General features: G+C 40.5%; 1 protein-coding gene across 1 annotated transcript in view; it reads left to right on the top strand.

The window, feature by feature from the left end:
• The window catches only part of LOC117885140 (von Willebrand factor D and EGF domain-containing protein-like), a 263,371-nt gene that overhangs the window by 187,532 nt on the left and 51,359 nt on the right, over positions 1-24,480 (top strand). Inside the window, exon 22 of the mRNA XM_034786325.1 lies at positions 18,003-18,920. Within this exon, the coding sequence (XP_034642216.1) occupies positions 18,003-18,920 (918 nt within the window). The remainder of the gene's footprint in view (positions 1-18,002; positions 18,921-24,480) is intronic.

Raw genomic sequence — 24,480 nt, 5'->3', positions numbered from 1 at the left:
GATGCAGGATAACCTCAACAGTATCAAGATGATTCTGGAATTGCTGGGGTGGATGGCAACTCTGCACTATCAGTGTGTGGATCTGTGCATATCTACTTGCAGCTAAAACCCGTCTCCTATTCAGTTGTTAGGAAAGGGAAAGATCTGATAGTGTTTCCATTTTTCTCTTTCTTAGTAATACTCACTAAAATACTAGCTATTTCCAGAAGAGTATCAAAGGAAGTTTCTATAGTATATTCTATGACCCAGATAGAACACCCTAAAGTAGACACAGTGGGAAGAATATGTTTAGATAATTTAAAAGAAAAATCGTTTCCAGCTTTGCCTATCCATATACTCTATCAGTTAAGTGCTTCCAGTCCAGATGATATATTTTGCAAATGATGTAACTCAGCAATAGGAGACCAATGAAGCCCAAGTCATAAAACCACCAGGGAAAGGACAAAGCTATATGCCATGAATAATATTTACATTCAATCAGAACATCAAGTATAGATTACATTCCTTTCCTACCAAGACCATGCCATTTTTTTGCTTAAGCAATCACAGTGCCATCATGATTCTTTTAAGAGGTAATAATAACAACCCAGTCTCCAAACAAATAATCTATAGAGGGCAGAGGCCCCGTAGTTTGTTACAGTGACAGAACTGAGAGCCAGATTATTTCCCTTTTTACATTTGCAAGCCCCTTTAAGCATATAATAGTAATATCGTGCAGCTTTTTAAAGGGAGCAGTTCCTGTTTTCATAAATATGGTAGAGTTGCAGTTTTGTTAAAGACACTTAAAATTACAGATAATTTATATTGGGCCCTATTGAAGTCAAACAGGAGTTTTGCTATTAAAGAAGAAGAGCAGCACAGGAATTGTGAAAGAGAAAGAAGGTATAAACATTATAAAGATGGTGTGGTGGGGCGATTACCCCACACCTAGAGAGACTGGGCTGCGGCAGACGCGCGGCCAATCAAGAGAGGGCTTACTGGGAGCCAATAAGAAGACAGATTGGAGCCAGCCAATCAGGGCCCGGCTTAGCCATATAAAAGGCTGCCCAGAGCAGGAGCAGTCGGTCTGTCCCAGGCCTTCAGAGGGGAAGGTCTGTCTCCAGAGCTGGGAGGCCAGCACCACGGACAGCGCAGTGCAGGCCAGCCTGAGAGAGTGGGAGAAGGCCCTACTCCATAGCCTGCTAGGCGGCAGGCCTGGGAGGAGGAGGCCTAGCGTAGTGAAGGGCTGTTGGGGAAGCGGTCCAGAGGGATAGTTAGAGGAGTAAGGAGTAGGAGGACAGTGAGACTGTCACACGAGGGCCTCTGGACCGGGACTCAGAGTAGTGGGCAGGCCTGAGTCCCCCCCCCCCCTTTGTTTGCTGTGCTACCCCGCGCACAGCCACAGGCCGCAGGGAGCGGCCGGTCAGAACCACACCAGGTCCTGGACTGCGAGGATCGGACTTGAGGGTGTGGGACTGTTGTTTAACACCCCCCCCCCCCGGAAGGGGGTGTGATTGGACAGAGGGACACTGTCGAAGGGCAGTGCTCCGGAAGAGGACGCCGACGTCGGGAGCAACGCAAGTCCGTGCACCCCACAGAGGCGAGACGACAGGCGGAACACTACCCAAAGAGGGCGCTCTACTGGCACGAAACTAATTCCCCGAAGCGGCCAGGAGGAGGCGCCACAGCGGTGAGCAACCGACCCTGTCACAGATGGGTAGGGCTTAATGTGAAATACCTAGATTCTCTGGAACCACAGTACGTTAGCAGGGGCAAATTAGGCCTTGACTTCCAAGGTTTACATTGGCTTCCATGCAGCTTACTGTGAGTGAGATTTTTAGAATGAAATCCTAAAAATCTATGTCCTGTCTGCTGTGTGTTATCATTATCACAAGGCATTTTTCATTAGGACACGGGTTTGCCCTACTACCCTTAGCCAAAGTTACTAAGGGCCAGGCTGTGAATGCCCACTCGCACTGGTGAGCAGTTATTCACAAGAGTAGCTCCATTCACTTCAGTGGATCTACTCATGGAGTGACATAATAATCAATGCAGATAAATGCATCAGAATCTGGAATAAATCGGTACATTTCTGTAGACAGATTTACTATATTTTAATAGCGATATGATTACTGTATGCAGCTTACAAAACACTATTGGATCTTTGTGGATGAAAGGAGATTTATACATATAAATTATGAGGAGAATTTCAATTATTAGAGTATAGGGGATTTTTTTAGGATAAAGTGAGGGTGTAGGAGACTCTCAGAAGCTCTCACTGGGAAACATCCTCCGAGCCTACTGGTCTATAGTGTGACTGGTCTATAGTGTGACTGCTGACAAATCACTTAGAATCTAGATTATTTAAGAGTAATCATCTGACTAAGAGGTTCTATTTACTGAATTACTGTATTTATTTGTATGGTCTTAGAAACCTAAGATTTGAAACACCAAATCCAACTATTGGTTCACTAAGTTTGAGGTCCTTCCTTCAGCAGTGACCAATACATAATGCTTCAAAGGAAAGGCAGAAAGTCCCCATTATGCCTGATCAATTTTTTTCTCTCCACTTACATTTATCTAAAAACAGAACCAGAGAGATTTAACTTGGCTCCCATTTGCTTGTCATTTTGGTATCAAATCTCCAAGAGGCCCCAACTTGTTTCACCATGGAAATTCCTGCAGCGTTGAAAATAATAAAATCCTTGATATCATCCCAGAGCCTAAGAAGAGAAAGGATTAAATGTAATACAACTACTATTTGAAGTGTACCTGGAAGATGCTCTTTCTTGCCCAACTTATTATTCCCTTTCAAGAAGAAAAATATAAACACTTTCTTAAAAGGATGATCTCAGAATATAATATGTCAATGTCAGGGATGCTGTCAGTAGATTTCTAAAGGCAGGAGTAGCTTCTACAATAAAATGTATGTTTAATATAATAGTGAATTACAGCTACATGTCCCTGTTTGAAAAATCCTTGCATTTGGGAAAAGCGGCTATTTAGATATATGGCAAACTTCAAATTCAGCACTAATGTTAACAGTTATTTATATCTTTCTCAAATGGAATTTAGGGTTGTCTGGCACCAGGTTTGGATCTGGAATCTGTAGTATTTATTTCGGTACAGCAAATTGGTAAGCTGTTGCTAAGAGTTAATATGCTAACACTGTCCATAAGTAAAAATGTCTTGTGCTTCATTTGGTTGGCCTGTTACCAACTAATTCTAGCTAAAAACTCCATAAAAGTTTCAGTATGTACTCAGAAAAGCTATTATCTAAAATGTTCTTTTTTAAAGATGGTTGTCCAGACTTATTCAATTGAAAGTGATTGTGAAATTTTGTGAAATTATATAAAGGAAAGATCTCACTGAGGGCATTTAGACGTGCTCATGTGATATTAAAAGACAAACATTATTAGTCTTCAACAAGACACAGTTCAGATAATTTCTGGGCTTTCATATGTAAAGTAACTCATTTTTATGTATTTACCACTCAAAACACTAATTGTAATTTTAGGCCATTTACTACTTGAATTAAGTGAAAGGAGAACTTCGGTAAAATATTCAAATTTAAACCCTTTTTCCTTTGAAGAAACATTATGAATTTCCTCTATACCCTGCTATTAAAGTTCTGAGGCAGTCTGTATGGAAATAGACAGGGACACTGCAGACAGGATCCGGGTTGATCTAAGCCACTAAGAATATAGATCAACCTGTCTAAGCCTAGAGAAAGAGTTTGAAGGCCCATGAGGCATCAGATAAGAGTGCCATTTTTATTAATATTTCAGACACTCATGATATCAAGAAGAAGTAGAATATATTGCTAACTCCAGAATACAAAATACAGTTTTGTTTTTTATACAGTCTCTCATGGAAACACTATCCTGATGTTCTTTACATTGGAGCTAAAGTAATACAATTAGAGAGTTAAATAATAATAGCAGAGGCCAGGACACAGACATTATATGTTGAGATTTGAAATGTGGTGAAGTGCTGATGAAACAGAGAGATACGGGACAAGCTGTTCCAAGAACTCCTGAAGAAAAGACTCTTGTCCCAACAATAGTAAGGTACATATAGAGAAGGCTAAATAACAAAGGAGCAGAGAAAGAGAAGGTCTCTCAGAGTGGCTGGAGCACATCCAAGGAGAGTTTTGAAATCAAAGAATACATCTTTAAACTGGATCTTGAAATAAACCAGGAAGGAAACCAGTAGAGCTATTTGAGGAAAGGGGAAAAGTTACATATCCAACCAGACTAAAATATGTGGTAAATGACACGCATTGTAGGGTTCAGAGGTTTGGTTTGAGAAACATATCTATATCTCTCTGTCTGGAATTATAACGGGAAGAAAGCTTTTAAGATTTCCTATATGGATTTTCATCAGAAATTTGATCTGTAAAACCCAACCTGTGGCTGAAAACTTAGACATTTTTTAAAAAATAAAACTTCTGAGTCTTAAATAAAGGAATAAACCAAATTATATGTCTTTAAGGCCCACTTCTTCTGCAAAGTTTTTTGTGTGTTGACTTCCTCCTTGACACTCCCTCTGCATCTTGTTTGCCAAACACAGAATGACAAGGTCTTTGCTCTGAAGAGTTAACTATCAAACTCGAACAAATATGATGCACGGGAAAATAGATCAGATGCAAAGTAATATTAATGGCACTACATAAATAATTAGTATAAAATCTTTCTTCCTGTTCCATTCATAATTTTGTCTACCTCAGTAGAGTTTAACTCATAGAGCCTTACCCTTCTCTATCTTATGCAGGCATAAATGGGAGTAACTCCAAGGAAGTAAAGGAAGCAACACTAGTGTGAAATGGGTATAAATTAGGGCAGCATCTGGCCCCTAATTTGTCTGCATTACTATGTTCCCTGAGTCCCAGAATTGTGCTTTCTGTTGCATATTTTTTGCTCTGTATTGTCTTTTTCATAATGAAGTGGTTAGAAATAAGGTGACTATTTCTAAGGTATTGTTTTGAGACTCCTTGAGTGTTGAAGGGATTAGTGAGAATTAAATTCCATTCCCTCTCATATCAAATAGTTGCAAAAAAATTTCTCCAACCTTCATTCAGTATCTTCATTGATATGTTTGCCTTAAGTGACTTAAGCTCTCACATTCTTAGATCTTATTTTATTTAAGTGCATCAATAAATGGATTAAAATGTCAAAGAGTCCCATTGAAAATCCTATAAATATACTGGACTGTGCATTATGGGAGATAAATAAGGCCATTAATATAACATGAGTAAAGAGATTGTCTCCTTGTAGCATAACCTTTCTCTTATAAAATAACCCAAGATTTCAGCATTACTCACTTTGCAATGATTAAGTCTTCAGCCTCCATCCCAATTTTCTTCAGATATAAGTTCTAGAAATAGCATTAGTACATTTGCTGAGCAGCCTTACTGTACCAGACTCTGCTGAGCAATTATTCCAGGGGGAGGAGACAGCACATTGCTCTCAAAATTAGGGCTGGCCAGAAAATGACTATTCCTTTTCACCAAAAATACTGAGGTTTCAAAATCTGTTTTCATTCCAATGTGGATTGAAAATGAAATCTTTAGACGTTTTTTGTGTGTGTGTGGGGGAAATGTCTACGCGAGACCCTCACTCTATAACAGCCTGAGGTTAGGGACATGGTCCTGGAGTCTGGGAGGCCCACATTTGAATCTTTGCTCATCCTAATTCAGAGCAGGAACTTGAACATGGGTCTCCCACATCTCAGGTAAGGGCCCTAACCTACAGGCAGTCCGCACTGTTGGAGATGAATAATTAACTACTCAGGGGACCAGAGGGAGAGACTAATGCTATAGCTTAGCAGATAGCGCACTTTTGGGTGGTCAGGCCAGGTAGAAACTTGAACCTAGGTCTCCCGCCCTAGGTCAACCTAGGTGAGTGACGGAACCTCCAGGCCATTTCTTTAAAACCCTTGGTTTTGTTGGAAAAAAAACTTTAGTCAAAATTTTTCGACCAGTTCTGGTCAATATAACTCCTTTGGCAAATTAATGGAGACATTTGGATGGAGGGTAAGCTGCAAAAACCCAAAGGTCCTGTGACGGGTTGGATCACAGAAACCCCCTTGGGAGCTGCCACCTGATGTGCCAAGACTACCTCTGCTCCTGTTTTCCCTGCCAGCTCAGGACTCCAGCACCCTGTCTTGCTGAGCCAGACTCTCCTGTATGCTCGAACACAGACCCAGGGTCTGAATCACTTGTCCCAAAGCTGCAAGTTTACCTGAAAACAGCTCACAGAAGTGTGCTAGTCTTTAGCACTCAGACGCCCAACTCCCAATGGGGTCTAAACCCAAATAAATCCGTTTTACCCTGCATAAAGTTTATGCAGGGCAAACTCATAAGGTGTTCGCCCTCTATAACACTGATAGAGAGATATGCACAGTTGTTTGCTCCCCCAGGTATTAATACATACTCTGAATAAATTACTAAGTAGAAAGTGGAAATACAAAACATTGCATGAGATATATGTATTACGATAATACATTGGTCTGTGTGTATATGCAAAACTGCCTGTTGAAGTAAGGCTATGTATAAATCTAGACAATAAACACAACAAATAGGCAGGCACACAAACTCTGAAGCATGTGCGCATCTGAATGTACTGATGAATCTCACACCCACCATGTACACATTTCAAGCTGCTAGCAGATAACGGTTTAAAGATCTGACACACCAAAATCGAGAGAAAATGAAAATCTGTATCAGAACACATGGAAGTAGTCAAAAGTTTAAAAAAAAGGGAAAAAAAACAAAAACAGTAGAAGAGGGCGAAGTGTACGTGCTGCAAATGGTATGGCCCCATTATTAAATGTAAATATTTATAGGCTAATAGTTCCAAGTCTACAATAGTAAACTGTTGAGTTTTCAGTAAACTGAAAAGTTTTATTTGGGGATTAGAGATATATTGTTTTCTCAAACTCAGAGGTGGCATGTTTTGAGTTCTGTTTTAGTTCTGCAGCAAACCACATTGAATTCTGTTCATCAAAGCATTACCCTACTGAATACCTTTTTTCCCTGTTCTTCCATCCACCAAAATAAACTCAGATATTTACCCAGAAAAATTATTAATAGTTTTTTCCACTGATTTTCACCTGTTTTTGTTGTTGCAGTAATAAACACTAATAAATCCCTGGGAAAAAATAAAAATAAAAACCAAAAACAAAGGGCCCTAACTGTGGCCCAAATATTGTGTCTGTTTGTGTGGGTACAGTAGGTCCAAAAGCAGTGGAAAGGGAGCATTTCTGTCCCCCACCCTCCTAAAAAAATGCCCCAAGAGACAGAGAACCCATGCAATGGATTTTACATGACCCTGAATGCTACAAAGATAACCTTCTTCTGGCTCTCCACACCATGGATGGGCCTATAATTTTCTGTCCTCACAAGCTATTGTCTCATATATGTGATCCTGTTAAGAAAGGTCCAGTCAGGAAATTGTTGGCTCATTTAGTTGCCTCTCTGCTAGGTCTCTGGGGTGAACCGTGGGTGAAATCCTGTCTCTGCTGAAATCGCAGAATAGCAAAACTCATGAGGTCTGTCTACACAGTCCATGGAAGCAAGACTCTCAGTCTGGGTTGATAGACAGGGGGTTGCACTAATGTTCTAGAAATAGCTGTCAACTGTGTAGATAGCACTTTGAAGTTGCCCACTTCCCTCCCTAGACTTCAAAGCCTGAGCTGCAACTTCAAAGGGCCATCTGCACGGATATTTTCATTGCGCTAGCACAAACCTCTCTAATCCAAATCTGTCGACCCAGATTAGGAGGCTGGCTTGCACAGGCCATGTAGACATACCCATGTTGACTTTAGCGGAGACAGGATTTCACCTCTTGTCTGTACTGGAAGGTATTTAAATAATTAGCACTGGCGATTCCACGATATCCAGAGTTTTGAGCTGCCTACTGTCAGGGGCGGCTCCAGGCACCAGCACAGCAAGTGTGTGCCTGGGGCGACAAGCCATGCGGGGCGGCCTGCTGGTCACTGTGAGGGCGGCAGTCAGGAAACCATCAGCAGCATGCCTGCGGGAGGTCTGCTAGTCCTGCGGCTTTGGCGGCAATTCGGCGGTGGGTACGCCGAAGGCACGGGACCGGCAGATCACCCGCAGAAACGCCACCGAATCTGACGGCCGCCTGAGTGCCGTGCTTGGGGCGGCAAAAAACATAGAGCCTCCCCTGCCTACTGTATCCCTTCACTTACCTAAATGTTTACCACACATGCCTCTCTAAGCTCTCCATTTCTGCCTGCTCCACAACATGATTCTATCTCAGTGTTATGTCCAGTAGTCCCCCCTTCCTTATAAAATAAAGCAATTCTAATACAAATACTTGAGTGAGAGTTTAAAATTTACTATTCAGGACTGTGAGCATTCAAGCTTGCAATATTTCTTTTTAAACGTTTGTGAATAAAATTCAATCACTTAAATGTTCACAGAAAATGGACCTGGAGAAGGGGAGAAATACAAGCCTAGATGAAGCAGATTCATTTTTTAAATTTGAGAGCATGGTGTACTCTGAATACACAGATCATTTTGCAGATACCAACGTCAGAGCTGGCTGGAGATCCCAGTTTTTCCTTTGCAAATCCTTTGTGGCAGAGCTGTGCAATTTTCTATTTCATATGCACAAAACAAATTTGCATTGCAAAGTTCTGCATGGTTTTGTAGAATTGTGTATGTACCGCTGCAGATGTTCTGAGAGATGTGGCCACATTTAACAAACAAAACACCTAAATGCTAAAATGGAGAATGGAACTGTTGTAAAAAGAAAGCAGTTGGAGAATGTCGGTGCCTTAGAATATTCATTATTGTTCATGATTCCATATAGGGCACTGGGGAAGAGAATTAACAGAGGCAGCCTTACATCAACATCACCATCTAAGGTAACAGAAACTTTTCTATGAGGATAAGCTTTCCTCTAGGGAAAGTGAACCAGATGTCCACTCTTTTATTTTGTTGTAAATAAATTAGTGAGTGAACTTAATGATCACAGAAGTGATGGACTGATAACATTGATTTCAATGAGGCATAGTGTGGGCAGGCTTCCACTCATATGTCTGCCACTGCATCTCTTTTACCACTTGTAAATTCCATCCCAAGGCACCACTTAGGCCCAGAATGCCAGTTCATCCAAAATCCATTTTATGATGTGGGAGAACAGTTACAAGCATGAGACCAAACTCATTTTAAAAGACAATGTAAAGGTTTATTTTTAAAATAAGGCTAATATTAATACCTCTCTATTTTCATATTTTTAAAAGTGGTGATTGATTAAAAAAGAAGCAGCTCATGCTAATTATGCTTTAAATTAGCGCAAAAAGTTCCTTTTTTATTGCACAGTGTTTAACTTTCCACCTTTGACATTAAGAGTAGAAAGAGAATCTGAATCCCCAAATGGAAGCTATTATCTAAACTTACATTCACATCCCAAACTTAATTGAGGATGTGCTCGTTTCTCATTTAACCTGAAATTGGGTGCTTGTTAGGGCTTGGGGGCTCAAGATCATACGTTGATTAGTGGGGAGGTTTTTTTGGAGGGAGGGATTGAGGGTTCCCAGATAGGGGAATTGGGACTTGTTGCTTTTTATGGGAAGACAGCAAGAGGCTACAGCAACTGAGAAAGCAATCTAGACACTTGTCTAGATGGGGTACAATTCTGAAGAATTTGACAGCAGGGATGGGAGAGTCAAGGGTATGTGCACAGATGGTTGTAGGAGGTGTTCATAGATGAGAGGAAGGGAGTTTTCACCACACTGTTGTTATGGAAACAAATGATAGTAGAAAGGTTCCCCAGTTAGGGGGCAGGTTGGGACCAGGGGAAATGGAAAGATAAGATCACTCTTTTTCAGAATATTGTGAAATTTCTCTCTTGCTTTCTCCTCTTCTTCCAGATATGTGATCACAGTGTTCCTCTCTCACTGGGCAAATTTAAAAAAAAGTATGAATGCAGAGAGGGAGAGAGATAAACAGAATGATCCCTTATACTTTGGTAACAAGACTCCTTAGACCAACATAATTTTTCTGCTCTCTCTTGACATTTTAAATGAGATGTATGTGTTTGTAGGTATTTCAAATTTTAAATGATGAGCCACACAATATAATATGTCAGAAAAGCGTTTCTCTGATGACATTTTTCTGAATGAGAAATGTGCTTCACAGAATGTATTGCGAAATGTGAATGGCTCTAAAGATATACAAACCGTAAATGTATTAAATTGCATTAATAATAAGGTGAATTCTTAAATTATCAACTGAATTGTGAAACAGTTGTATGCTAACAGGATGCAAAGGTGCAATAATATGCCGCATTGCCAGCGAATGTCACAGCCAGAGAATTCTTACGAGAGGAAGGATTTGATCTTAAGCTGAAGAGTAGTGCTTCATCACGTTTATGTATTTAGTTGGGTCTAAGGACATAGTGAGAGCTAGATTAAGGCATAGGCACTATAGGACCATGCGTTATGCTCCAGATCTTGGCGTCATGTGATTACATCAGAATGTATGCTTTTTTTAAAAAAAGAAACAAACATTTCTAGCTCTCATTGTGTGAAGAAAAGCTTGGAAATGAGACCCAGATGTAAACAAATCAGCAATAACCAAGTCTGCAGGTAGCCTTGAGCAATAGCTCGGAGAGGTGTGAACTGCTCTGTGGCTCTCAATAAGGTGTTAACTCCAAGACCCATTGTTCTGTGCTACCCTTAGCAATACCATCCCAAAAGAGGACTATATGTGTGGCAGGAGGGGAAGAGTGCAGTGCGCCAGGCCCACCCGCCCACCTGCTAAGCAGACACACTCCAGCTGCTATGCTGGGGAGCCTGCTGCCAACCCTGCCGCTTTCATTTTCAGTTTTTATGTTATTTAATTTTTCCCAGGAATTTATCGATTTATTACCACAACAACAAAAACAGGTGAAAATCATTTAAAAAAATTAGTAATAATTTTGCTGGGTAAATATTGGGGTTTATTTTGGTGGACAGAAAGATGGGGGGGAAGTATCCAGCAGATTAATGCTTTGAATTCCATTCATCAATGTAGTTTTCTGCAGAACTAAAACAGAACTCAAAGCACAATGCCACCTCTGAGTTTAACAATATATCTCTAATCCCCAAATAAAACTTTTCATTTGAATAAACAGTTCACTGTTCTAGACGTAAAACTATTAGCCTATAAATATTTACATTTAATAATTGGGCCACACCATTTGCAGCACATATATTCAACTTCATTCTTTTCTCCTGGCTTGTTTTTTGTTTTTTGTTTTGTTTTGTTTTTGAATTTTTGAATACTTCCTTGTGTTCTGAAACATATTCTGATACAGATTTTCATTTTCTTCCAATTTTAGTGTGTCAGATCTTTAGACCATTATCTCCTAACAGATTGAAATATATAGCTGGTGGGCATGAGATTTATCACTATGTTCAGATGCACATTCACTTCAGAGCTCGCATGCGTGCCTGTTGTTTATTGTGTGTATCTTCTAGACTTTATACATAGACTTACTGCAACAGGCAGCTTTGCATATAGACAGACAGACTAATGCATTATCATAATACATATATCTCATGCAATGTACTGTATCTTCCTAATAAAACAAGTGATTTTTATATATTTGAATGATACAAAAGTAGGGTGAAAATTGGAAAAAAAATGAATACTACTTTTTGTAAAACTAACTTTTGTAAAAAAATAAAAACAGGAATTTTTGGTAAAAATCGGTTTAAACTGAAAACAAAGGGCTTATTTATGTGGGAGAAGGATCCACTGCTGCCTCCCCTCGGGGGAAATGAGGGAAGGGAGTCCATGCTGCTGATGTTTTGGGAGAAGAGGGGGTAGGGTCTACACTGGACCCCTATGTTTTGATGCATCTATGGCTCAGTTTGGCCTTAATCTGGCCTTGGACTTGGCCTGCTTTTGAAAGCCTGCTAAGGCACAGAAGAAAGACTGGAAACCCAGAAGACAACAAATGCGTTAGACTTGTTTTCTTCTGGTTCTCAGTGTCAATTTCTTTCCCTGGATTTTGGCAGCACTGGAGTATCTCTGCTCCCTTTCCTTGTATCTGAGACCAATTGTGTTCACAGGCTCCTATAGCCCCTTTATTACTTTGAGAATGGGTATGATTTTCTTCTTTTTGACTACAGAGGTGCAATATTTGGGTGGCAATTGCAGTTCACATCAGAAGGAAAATCTGAATGTTCTGTGTCTTCTTAGCACTGTCATGATGGACCTTAGGTCAAATGTTGTGGGTCAGTTTTGGACTTCCTCTCTGGCTCTTACATGCTGCTCCAGTACAAAGTAGCTGGAAAGTTGGCTTAACTGAGTGTCTGGGGACTTCCAGTGTAGAGGAAATCCCCAGGAGGCATAGTTCAAAAGTAGCATGTTCAGAGTGGGGTGGGGGTTAAATGTTCATTCTCTGAGATCTGATCCCTGCCATTTAGATCCCAATCGTCCCCAGATAGAAAAGAAGAAGAAAAATCTATATTCTCAGGGCTTGATTCACCACTATGTTACTCTAGTTTGAAATTAATAAAGTTAACAGCAGCATAAAACTGGAACAGTGTAGGGTGTATCAGCCCCTCATTCTCTTACCTGCTCCTATAAAAAAAAAAAAACCTCAATCTTTTCACTACTGCATATCTCCCAGTTACCGTAGGTGGAAAGGCTGGCGGTGAGTGGAAATGTATTTTTGTACCATAATAGACATAGTACTTTGGCCTGTCATTTTGTTGTTATTTTCATCCGTGCCAATATGTAATCATACACTGGCATCACAGAGAAAACCAGATTCATCCAATCACACTCTGCATTGATAATAGGTTATACATTGTAAGATATTGATCGACTGCATGGAAAATAAATTGAAGTACACAGGATTGGAGAAAGCTGCTGACTACAGACAACTGAGTCTGCAATCTCTTAGAATGCTTCTTCATTGTCTATTTAGATACTAGAAAAATTGCCCAATAAAAATTACTGGCTCTGCCAGAAAAGTTCTATCATGATCTTATCTTAACTAGCTTGCATTGAACCATATTAGTGAAAACTTGCTATAGTATTGGGGATGGATAATGGGATACTGAGACTGTCACCTTTAAGTCACATTTGAATTGAGTCCAAAATTCAATTCAAAATAAATATTTCATAGCTTTATGGTTGCCTGTGGAAAACGGCTATCAGAGATCTTAATTCAGTAACTATCATAGTGAGCAGATGTCCACCCTACAATATTACGACCACAGTTAGCTCATTTGGCGCCTTTGTTGGCATTCTGATCAGAAAGGCCAAAGGCTGAATGGTCATAGAAACACTCAGACCTAGAGGGGGCTTCTTCCCCCAACCCCACAAAAAGTGCAGCTTGGAACACATTAGCCGGGGCATATTTGGAAGATTACACTGCATCTATTGTACCTCATCAGGAGGTAAATGGAAGATTTCAGTTTCTAGTTTGCCAGGTTGATCCCTTTGGTAGTTACTAACATTCATTTAGAATAAAAGGTGGTGGAATAGCAATGTATATCAATGATGAGGTAGACTGTAAAGAAATAAGAAGTGATGGAATGGATAAGACAGAGTCTGTCTAGACAAAAATCACATTGGGAAAGAAAGCTACTAGAGCCTCCCCTGAGATAGTGCTTGGGGTGTGCTACAGACCACCGGGATCTGATTCGGATATGGATAGAGACCTCTTTAATGTTTTTAATGAAGTAAACAATAATGGGAATTGTGTGATCATGGGAGACTTTAACTTCCCAGATATAGACTGGAGGACAAGTGCTAGTAATAATAATAGGGCTCAGATTTTCTTGGATGTGATAGCTGATGGATTCCTTCACCAAGTAGTTGAAGAACCAACAAGAGGAGATGCCATTTTAGATTTGGTTTTGGTGAGTAGTGAGGACCTCATAAAAGAAATGGTTGTAGGGGACAACCTTGGTTCGAGTGATCATGAGCTAATTCAGTTCAAACTAGATGGAAGGATAAACAAATAGAGATCTGGGACTAGGGTTTTTGATTTCAAAAGAGCTAACTTTAAAGAATTAAGGAAATTAGTTGGGGAAGTGGATTGGACTGAAGAACTTGTGGCTCTAAAGGCGGAAGAGGCCTAGAATTACTTCAAGTCAAAGTTGCAGAAACTATCAGAAGCCTGCATCCCAAGAAAAGGGAAAAAATTCATAGGCAGGAGTTGTAGACCAAGCTGGATGAGCAAGCATCTCAGAGAGGTGATTAAGAAAAAGCAGAAAGCCTACAAGGAGTGGAAGATGGCAGGGATTAGCAAGGAAAGCTACCTTATTCAGGTCAGAACATGTAGAGATAAAGTGAAAAAGGCCAAAAGCCATGTAGAGTTGGACCTTGCAAAGGGAATTAAAACCAATAGTAAGAGGTTCTGTAGCCATATAAATAAGAAGAAAACAAAGAAAGAAGTGGGACCGCTAAACACTGAGGATGGAGTGGAGGTTAAAGATAATCTAGGCATGGCCCAATATCTAAACAAATACTTTGCCTCAGTGTTTAATGAGGTGAATGAGGAGCTTAGGGATAATTGTAGGATGACAAATGGGAATGAGGTTATGGAGGTAGATATTACCACATCCGAGGTAGAAGTCAAACTCGAGCAGCTTAATGGGACTAAATCGGGGGGCCCAGATAATCTTCATCCAAGAATATTAAAGGAACTGGCACATGAAATTGCAAGCCCATTAGCAAGAATTTTTAATGAATCAGTAAACTCGCGGGTTGTACCATATGACTGGAGGATTGCTAACATAGTTCCTATTTTTAAGAAAGGAAAAAAAGTGATCCGAGTAACTATAGTCCTGTTAGTTTGATATATGTAGTATGCAAGGTCTTGGAAAAAATTTTGAAGGAGAAAGTAGTTAAGAACATTGAGGTCAATGGTAATTGGGACCAAATATAACATGGTTTTACAAAAGGTAGATCGTGCCAAATCAACCTGATCTCCTTCTTTGAGAAGGTAACAGATTTTTTAGACAAAGTTAATTTGCAGTGGATCTAATTTACCTCGATTTCAGTAAGGCATTTGATACAGTTCCACATGGGGAATTATTAGTTAAATTGGAAAAGATGGGGATCAATATGAAAATTGAAAGGTGGATAAGGAACTGGTTAAAAGGGAGACTACAACGGGTCGTACTGAAAAGTGAACTGTCAGGCTGGAAGGAGGTTACTAGTGGAATTCCTCAGGGATCAGTTTTGGGACCAATCTTATTTAATCTTTTTATTACTGACCTTGGCACAAAAAGTGGGAATGTGCTAATAAAGTTTGTGGATGACACAAAGCTGGGAGGTATTGCTAATACAGAGGAGGACCAGGATATCATCCAGGAAGATCTGGATGACCTTGTAAACTGGAGTAATAGTAATAGGATGAAATTTAATAGTGAAAAGTGCAAGGTCATGCATTTAGGGATTAATAACAAGAATTTTGGTTATAAATTGGGGACACATCAGTTGGAAGTAACAGAGGAGGAGAAGGACCTCGGACTATTGGTTGATCACAGGATGACTATGAGCCGCTAATGCAGTCTTGGGATGCATCAGGCAAGGTATTTCCAGTAAAGATAAGGAGATGTTAGTACCATTATACAAGACACTGGTGAGACCTCATCTGGAATATTGTGTGCAGTTCTGGTCTCCCATGTTTAAGAAGGATGAATTCAAACTGGAACAGGTACAGAGAAGGGTTACTAGGATGATCCAAGGAATGGAAAACCTGTCTTATGAAAGGAGACTCAAAGAGTTTGGCTTGTTTAGCCTAACCAAAAGAAGGCTGAGGGGAGATATGATTGCTCTTTATAAATATATCAGAGGGATAAATATTAGGGAGGGAGAGGAATTATTTCAGCTTAGTACCAATGTGGACACAAGAACAAATGGATATAAACTGGACATTAGGAAGTTTAGATTTGAAATTAGATGAAGGTTTCTAACCATTAGAGGAGTGAAGTTCTGGAACAGCCTTCCAAGGGGAGTAGTGGGGGAAAAAGACATATCTGGCTTCAAGACTAAGCTTGATAAATTTATGGAGGGGATAGTATGATGGGATAGCCTAATTTTGGCCATTAATTGATCTTTGATTATAAGCAGGTAAATATGCTCAATGGTCTGTGATGGGATGTTAGATGGGGTGGGATCTGAGTTACTACAGAGAATTCTTTCCTGGGTGCTGGCTGGTGAGTCTTGTCCACATGCTCAGAGTTTAACTGATCGCCATATTTGGGGTCGGGAAGGAATTTTCCTACAGGGCAGATTGGCAGAGGGCCTGGAGGTTTTTCACCTTCCTCTGCAGCGTGGGGCATGGGTCACTTGCTGGAGGATTCTCTGCACCTTGAAGTCTTTAAACCACGATTTGAGGACTTCAATAACTCAGACATAGGTTAGGGGTTTGTTACAGGAGTGGGTGGGTGAGATTCTGTGGCCTGCATTGTGCAGGAGGTCAGACTAGATGATCATAATGGTCCCTTCTGACCTTAAAGTCTATGAATCTATGATTCCACTGTGATGGCTGGAGCTCAAAGCTATTATTAGTGTTCATTTCAGAAATTTGTCAAAGTGGCTATTCAGGCCTCCACTGTCACTCCTGTCGCTTCTTGATCCCTGAATTGAATTTTCTAGAAGCAGTACTTCTTGTCTGTGACTGATAATTATCTCTGGGGATATTTCTTTCATCTTTCTCTCATTCATTTTTAAAAATCCCTTTACTTCTCCTATTTTCTCTTTTTCTCTGTTATCTCTGAATTCTTCTTCTCTCTTTCCTCTCTCCTCTGCCCCTTTTTCCACACTCTTCTGATCATTTGTCAATCTTGTATTGTGCAGTACAATACTTGTATTTATTTACTTCTGTTGTCCATTGCATGAATCACTACCAGCGTCCAACTCTGGCACAATGCCCCATTGTGTTCCAGGAGAGAAAATAACACAACATCATCAGCTGAGAGAAGGATATGGTTTACTAGTTCAATGAACACTGCTTTGGGAGCCAGGAACTCCTGTGTTCCAGTCCTTGCTCTGATTCTAACTCTCCTTGACCGTTGTCAAGTCACTTAATCTCTGTACTTCAGATTTTTCATTGGTTAGCTATGGTAATACCACCAACCTCAGAAGGAGCATTGTAAAGATTATTGATATTTATGTAGTCCTTAAACAACTATATAAAAAGTGATGAATAATTATGTAAGGATTGTATGCCTAGGGCACAGTCCCACAGCCTCAAATGTGCCCCATGGCATGGAGTGAGCATGCCAGAACTTGTTAAAAATAGCTTCTTCATTCATTAGACATAGCATGTGGCAATTAATATTTCTGAAAGAATAGATTCAAACTAGTTGTCTTCACTTTCAACACCTTTCACAGCCCATCCCCTCCTCATCTAGCATCTCATACAACTACTGAAAAGTCTACCCCAACTCCCACTCTGCCAATGGTGCCAGTCTTTATCATCCACTTGTTATATTTTCAAACAAGCACCTTTGTGTTTTCTCCCATGCTGCTCCTCCTTGGAAGGAGCTCCCCATAAACATCCCCAAAGCCACCATATTTTCCTCTTTCAAATCCCTCCTTAAAAAACCCTCCTTTGCCACGATGCCTACAAAAACTTGATAGTGGCTTGTGTGCCAGAACCACTGTCCATCATGCAAACTATACTGTCTCATCATTTCCTTCTGCTCCATCTCTCCGTGTCCATCTGTTCTCTCTCACTTTATACTTGGACTGTATGCTCTTCAGGGCAGAGTCTTTTTTACTAAGTGTTTGTACAGTGCCCAGCACAAGGAGACCCTGGTTCACAACTGGGCTCCTTGGTGATACCACAATCCAAACAAACAATAATAGACTCAGTTATTCAGGACTTATTATAATGTCTCTTCCTGTGTATAGTGGATTTCATTCTTCTGTGTTGATGATACCGTGTTACTTATTGATCAAGATGATGCATCATTGTTCCTTTTGTGGATTTAGACTTGTAGATTTACTAATACATATCTTCCTTTAACTCTAGTGTCAAGATCTTCCTACAGTCGTACAGATACTGCTGAGAGAGGTAATATAGATGCTAAAGGCTCCTACCAAGAAAAAGTTGTCATAAAGTCAAGAAATATTTATTCTAAACTTTCCCAGGCTCAAATCCCAAGACTAGAACAAACTTACCTTATGACAAGAAACCCCACAGTCACTGATATTCAATCACTTATTTTGAAAAGGAGGGTTTCCCATCCTCAGGCATCAGATACAAGGAATACTGATCCCGACTCCTCACTACTTCAAAGAGCATCTTCCCATAATAAAGTAAAAATAAAAAATTCTACACATGATCTACTTCTGCTCCAAGAACCTAACCCCAAAGCAGCAACTGTCAAAATGACAACCCAGATCTCCTCTGATTATAAGCTAAATGTTAGATCACATGCAGCTGGGACTGTTTCTCCCAATCATGATAAGAACACAAGTTTATTACTTACAAGGCCACATGCTGTTCAACGGATCCAGCCAACATTTGACGTTTCTCTTGGAAAACGGTCCAGTAGGATTGCAACTACAAAGACTAAACCAGCCCATGCTTTTAGAACAGACCAGCCAAGGACATCTGCTTTGACAGCACCATTAACCTCCTCCTTCCGTCTGAGAGCTCCTTTTTCGGGTATGGCTCCCCAAAGTGCTAACTTTCCAATACTTCCCAGAACGTTTGTTCAAGCAAGGATTCCAGAACAAACAACTGCAATCAGAAAGTCATATGCCTCAGCGGTGGATCATTTGGCTCTATCAAAAACTATTAATGGGCTGCTGCACCTGAAGAACAAAATCACATGTGCTAATTCGCCATGTTTTAACAGAGTGCAGTGTGAGCCAGCCAAAGATGGAGGATTTAAATGTGGCCATTGTCCCCCTGGATACAATGGTGATGGAATTACATGTCAAGGTAAGAGAAAAAAGAAACTGCTGAATACCCTTCAATATTTTCGATGCTAATCACTGTGCAAAATGATTTTTTTTATTGTGAGTTTGTGGGATTTGTCAGTTGGGATCACATTTTTTTTCAAAGCCTGGTTTTCTTTTGAAATAATGAACAAACTTGTTTTATTGCTCAGAACAAACAGATTTTTCCTAAGATGAATGGTATTTTTATTTTGCCAGTGTTAATCAATAGAAACAGCATGCCTGATTTTGATTACATTTACCATGACTTAAGGCAGGAGTCATGCTTTTGAAGTCAATGGAATTACAATCATGTAAAATTGGTGTAAGAAAGATCTGAATTAGGCTCCAGAAGTCCACACAAACTTCATATGCCATGGACAATTTAGGTTTTGCTAAACAACAAGTTTCTGCTACCTTGGAAAGCAATTTTAAATCCCATCAGACGAAGGTTTCTGACCGTCAGAGGGGTGAAATATTGGAACGGCCTTCCGAGGGAAACGGTGGGGGCGACGGACCTGTCTGGTTTTAAGATTAGGTTAGATAAATTTATGGAGGGAATGGTTTAATGGTAAAACATAGTAGTCAAGGAAAACCAAGAAATGGTAGGTAAATTGTATAATGGCTGACAGGGGTCAGGCTGGAGACTCTTGCCTATATGCTCGGGGTCTTACTGATCGCCATATTTGGGGTCGGGAAGGAATTTTCCTCCAGGGCAGATTGGCTGAGCCTCTGGAGGTTTTTCGCCTTCCTCCGCAGCATGGGGCAGGGATCTCTAGCAGGAGGGTTTCTGCCGATTGAAGTCACCTAAAACAGGATTGGGGACTTCAACAGCAGAGTCCAGGGAAGGGGTAGGGACGGTTTTATGGCCTGCAGCATGCAGGGGGTCAGACCAGATGATCATAATGGTCCCTTCTGACCTTAAAGTCTATGAGTCTATGAGTCTATGAGTCTTCTGAATAGGGAACTGACCTTGCCACCTGACATGCATAGTTCCAGAAGTGTATTCATAATCTATTGACTCATTTATTAGACAGCTTAAAGGACCTCAGAGAAACAATAGTATTATATACTGTTTAAAAGGAGTGAATTCGCTTACCTATCATTAAATCCTCTGTTGAAATCACTTAGAAAAGCCGATACAGTAACTAGCCTTGCATTGCTAAGATTAATAGGCAAAATGTTTGCATTGTCTGTTTAATTCCCTTTTACACTCATGTTCTCATATTATGCACACAAATAATGGGCCAGATTCTGCCCCCCCACTAAGGTTATTTTACACTGCTCCAGGAGTGCACAGCGGCATTCAAGCTGGCTTTACTGGCTTCCTCTGACTTCCCACAATATGGTGGAATCCCCAGGTGGGGTACAGAAGCTGTAGCCCTCTCTGGGCTATGTAGCAAACTGTTCCCAATCTAGGGGAGGCATATTGGAATCTACCCAGGAAAGGGGACCACACCGCGGGCACAATAACCCCCAGCTGTTTCCTGAACTTGCCCAGGAAGGGTACACAGGCATAAGGCAGTGCAGTCCTGAGGCTGCCCTATCTTGCACCAGGGACAGGAGAGATACCCAGAAGTCTAAGAACCAGAGCACTCCCAGAGCCATACTTAGTACAGAATGGCTGGTTCCCAAATTCTGGCCTTACAGAGACACACACATCTTCTTTGTATATAAGCAGCATTATCAAGTAGATTGTTATTTTTCTTCAAATATATAATTTAGCTGCCATTCCTTAGCTCCCCTCTCTTCACCTTGGATCACTAGACCTACTGCAAATCCCTCTACAAAGTCCGTAAGATGAAATCCTTTATCACCAACATAATTCTCGGTCTCAGAGTTTGATGATACAATACACAAACATCCTTTATTTTTCTCTTGCTGCTAACCATGTCACCTGACTAAATAACAAGCCTGTTTCTTCTATGAGCCTGTTCCATCAAAAGTTTTACTGTGCACCTGCCTGGAACAGTACCAAAAATGCCTCCCTTTCTGGATCTGCCTGAGGAACATCTATTGTACCCCCAGCTGTTGATGTTTCTTTCCATGTCAAAAGCAGCAGACTCATCCTGACAGGGGGTGGAAAGATGATGATAATTCCTTGAATTAAGGACTGCCATCATCTCTGCTGAAACACCTGACAGTCCAGCCAGGACGGTACTGATTTCCCCTGAAACAATAGTTCCCTTTAAGAACAGACAACAAAACTGAGCAGATGATCAAAGCTCGAACGAGTCCAAGCTTTTTGAAATCTTTACGCTTGGATGCAGCATCTCCAGTATTGTGATCTAACAATGAGTGAAACTGACGACAGCCTCATACCGTCTGCTGAGAGCTGCCACCATCTTATTTCATAATGGAATTTGTTTAGATAAAGGAAGCAGCCCATCTGTAGCAAGGTTTGATACCTGTGGTGCTTAAGAAATATGACCTGTGCTTAACAGGAATGGCTGAAAATATTCCAAGATAATATATACTACAGTAAGTGATGTTTATTTTGTGCGACAGAATCCAGACTATTTTTTTAAAATGTGTGCTCAAAATTAAGCCTAGGGGAACTAGTTTGGGGCAAATAAAAATCAGCCCAGAGTTTAATATTTCTTCTGAACCAAACCAACCTTTTTTTATTGTTTTTCTTTCCTCATTTAGGACAAAGACTTTTGTTCTCTGACTCTAAACATAGTTGTGGCTCCCTCCTCCTTTGAGATCCTTCATTAAGAGACTCTTCCGTCCAAATAACCCTCCTACTTTCGAATGTGCCAGGCAGATTTTTCAATGATCTTAGCTCAGATTTAGGTATCTAAATGAAGTGGCCAGATTTTCCAAAAGTGCTGCAGCTCTGACTGAGAACACTTTCTTTAGCAGCTCCCTGACAGTGTAAGTGGGAGCAGGGCTATCATCTCGCCTTCACCTTGCTCTTTCTGGTACCACCAGCTCTGCAGGCAGAGCGAGAGTCCTCCCGAACTCTCTTGCACTCTCTGGCACCAACTCAGCCCTCTGCAGGTGAGCTGAGAGGAGGGCCTTTCCCCATCTTTCACTACAGCACCACCATACTTTGGTCCTAAGTGCTCAGTTTGTAAAGGGCTTTGTCGTTTCTGAGTGGAAGGCACTAATATTGTTATTTATTAATAGTTCAGTGTTAAGATGAGATAGTGAGGCCCTATAGCACGTCATGGAGATAGAACCTCTTGAAGGTTTGAGAAGAAGAGAGCTACAGTCACCTGCAGAGTTACAGAAAGGAAACAGGAGGGCCAGGGGCCTATTGTGGTTTGTGCATGTGTACACAAATGAGTGCATTTGTTTGTGCTAAAGGACTAACCTACATTGTGAAGTGAAGGAGGGAAACTTAAAACAAATCAGGATCAGCGTCCAATGTCTACATAGCAAAGAAAAACCCACGGCTGGCCCGTGCCAGCCGACTCGGGCTTCAGGGCTGTTTCATTGCCATGTAGACCAAGGCTCAAGCTGAAGCCTGGTGGGAGGATCCCAGAGCTCGGGCTCCATCCCAAGCCCGGAAGTCGACACACCAATGAAACAGCCTCACAGCCTGAGCCCCGCAAACTCAAGTTGGCTGGTCCGGGCCAGCCGTGGGTTTTTCTTTGCTGTGTAGACATACCCTTAAAGGACAAGTACTATATTGCCAATAAATAATAGTGGTACACATTCAGCAGGTTCATGGCACATTGCTAATCACTGACCAAGTGTGTTAGACATTCCACAACGTTTACAGAGCTGTTATTTTTCAGTGCCTTTTTTTAAACCATATCTACAGAATCAGAGAAACAACAGATGAAATTATTTCATCTAAGCCATACCTAGCCAAAACAGGATTCTTGTTCAGAATATATTTTTGCATGTTTTGTCCAGTACATTTTAACTTTAACGTGCCACATATCCTCACAGACTGGTGCTCTGAAATGTTCACTGTGATGATTTTTAAATCATAATGAAATATGTTATTTATGTTCTTGCTTCCATTTCCCACTGTACTAAAGTGATGTAGGCCTGTAACTTTAAAGGCATTTTAACTAATAAAATATGGAAGGAAATGCTGTTCCTCCTCTGGGATTAGTTTTATTTAACAAGGTGCATACAGACAGTAGTAAGTGACTAGGAGCAGCTGTTTAAGTTATATAGGATTCTTTAGGGTACCCGGCAATGGAGCTTGTACAGTAATTTTCTATCCCAGGTGAATCATTTCAACATTGGAAAGGAGGTCAACAGAACATTCTGTTCTGGTATTTTGTTGTGCTTGTTATTGGCAGATCTACACCTTTAGAATCAAGACCATAGAATTCAAGCCAAATGCATGGCTCACCTCTTTATTCTCCACCCCCAACCACGTTCAATGTAGAGTTACTGACAGCTAACAATCCTTGCAGTAGGGGCAGGTAGAGGTCGATCTCTGTGGAATGCAGTCTATTTCTTGAACCGTTATTGCCTTAGGAGCAGTTTGAAGGATTTTTTCATTCTAATCCCTTTTTATATGGGCACAAAAGTTTTCTGTAGAAAATAAAACCTATTTTGGAACAGATATTCTCTTGAAAATGTGATGTCTCTAGAGTTCTGGAAAATATGCTGGTCTTACAATATTCCTGGGCAGGGGGAGTGACTCTAGAACCAGTGCACTAATAGTCACAATTAAGGATGGCCACTTGTCAAGGAGGAAAAGTCACAGCTTTGTCGTTACCAAATGAATAATAATTATAATTTGTTTAATGGGAAAGGAAAAGCCACTGGAAATGGAATTTTGACAGCAGATAGTCACAACTGATTAAACTGGGCAAAAATTCAAATACATTTTTCTTGACATTAGTCTGACAAGACATTCTGCACAAAATCCAGAAATACTGCTTAACTAGAATTGTTGCTACATGGTCGGCATTTTTAGTCATGAAATAAAAGTCTATTTCCTATTTATTTCCCAGCCTGAAAGTCATTCTTATTACTTTCCTGTTTGCTATGATGGGAGATTATTTTAGGAACAGTGATCAGAGCTGCCATATCATCAAAATCTAATAGCTTTTTTAATTGTCCTGATACATTTATGAAATACAGCCCTGTGCAAAAGGCCTAGACATTTGTTTTGCTTGGCAGTGCATATACTTTTTGTCAGCCTTCTGCAGAGGGGCATGTGTCACTCTGAAAGTTTAACAGTTTACACTAGAAATCAGTGGTTCCCAAACTTTAACAACCTGTGAACCCCTTTCACTAAGATGTCAAGTCTCACGAATCCCCTCCTAAAAATGAATATTTCCAGGGATTTGGATTTTCTCCTTTACCTGAATATAAATGATAAAAGCAGTGATCTTGGAAATATAAAATTTGTTTTTATGACATGCTTATTACACACTATTAATTATTATTTATCATTACAGTATTTTTATTACAGTATGAAAACAACAACACTCTTCCAAGATCTCACTTTCGTAGCTTTGAATAAGCCTGTTATAAAACAAGGCTCCTCTGTTTCATCAAGGAATATCAGATGTGAAACAGCATGAAGGTATTTAAGAAGCCAACTCAAAGAGTTCCTCCTACACAAGCATTCAGGTCTTGAGCAG

The sequence above is a fragment of the Trachemys scripta genome, chromosome 11, assembly GCF_013100865.1.
Source record: "Trachemys scripta elegans isolate TJP31775 chromosome 11, CAS_Tse_1.0, whole genome shotgun sequence".
In the NCBI taxonomy this organism is placed as follows: Eukaryota; Metazoa; Chordata; order Testudines; family Emydidae; genus Trachemys; species Trachemys scripta.
This window is presented reverse-complemented; position numbering and strand designations above follow the sequence as displayed.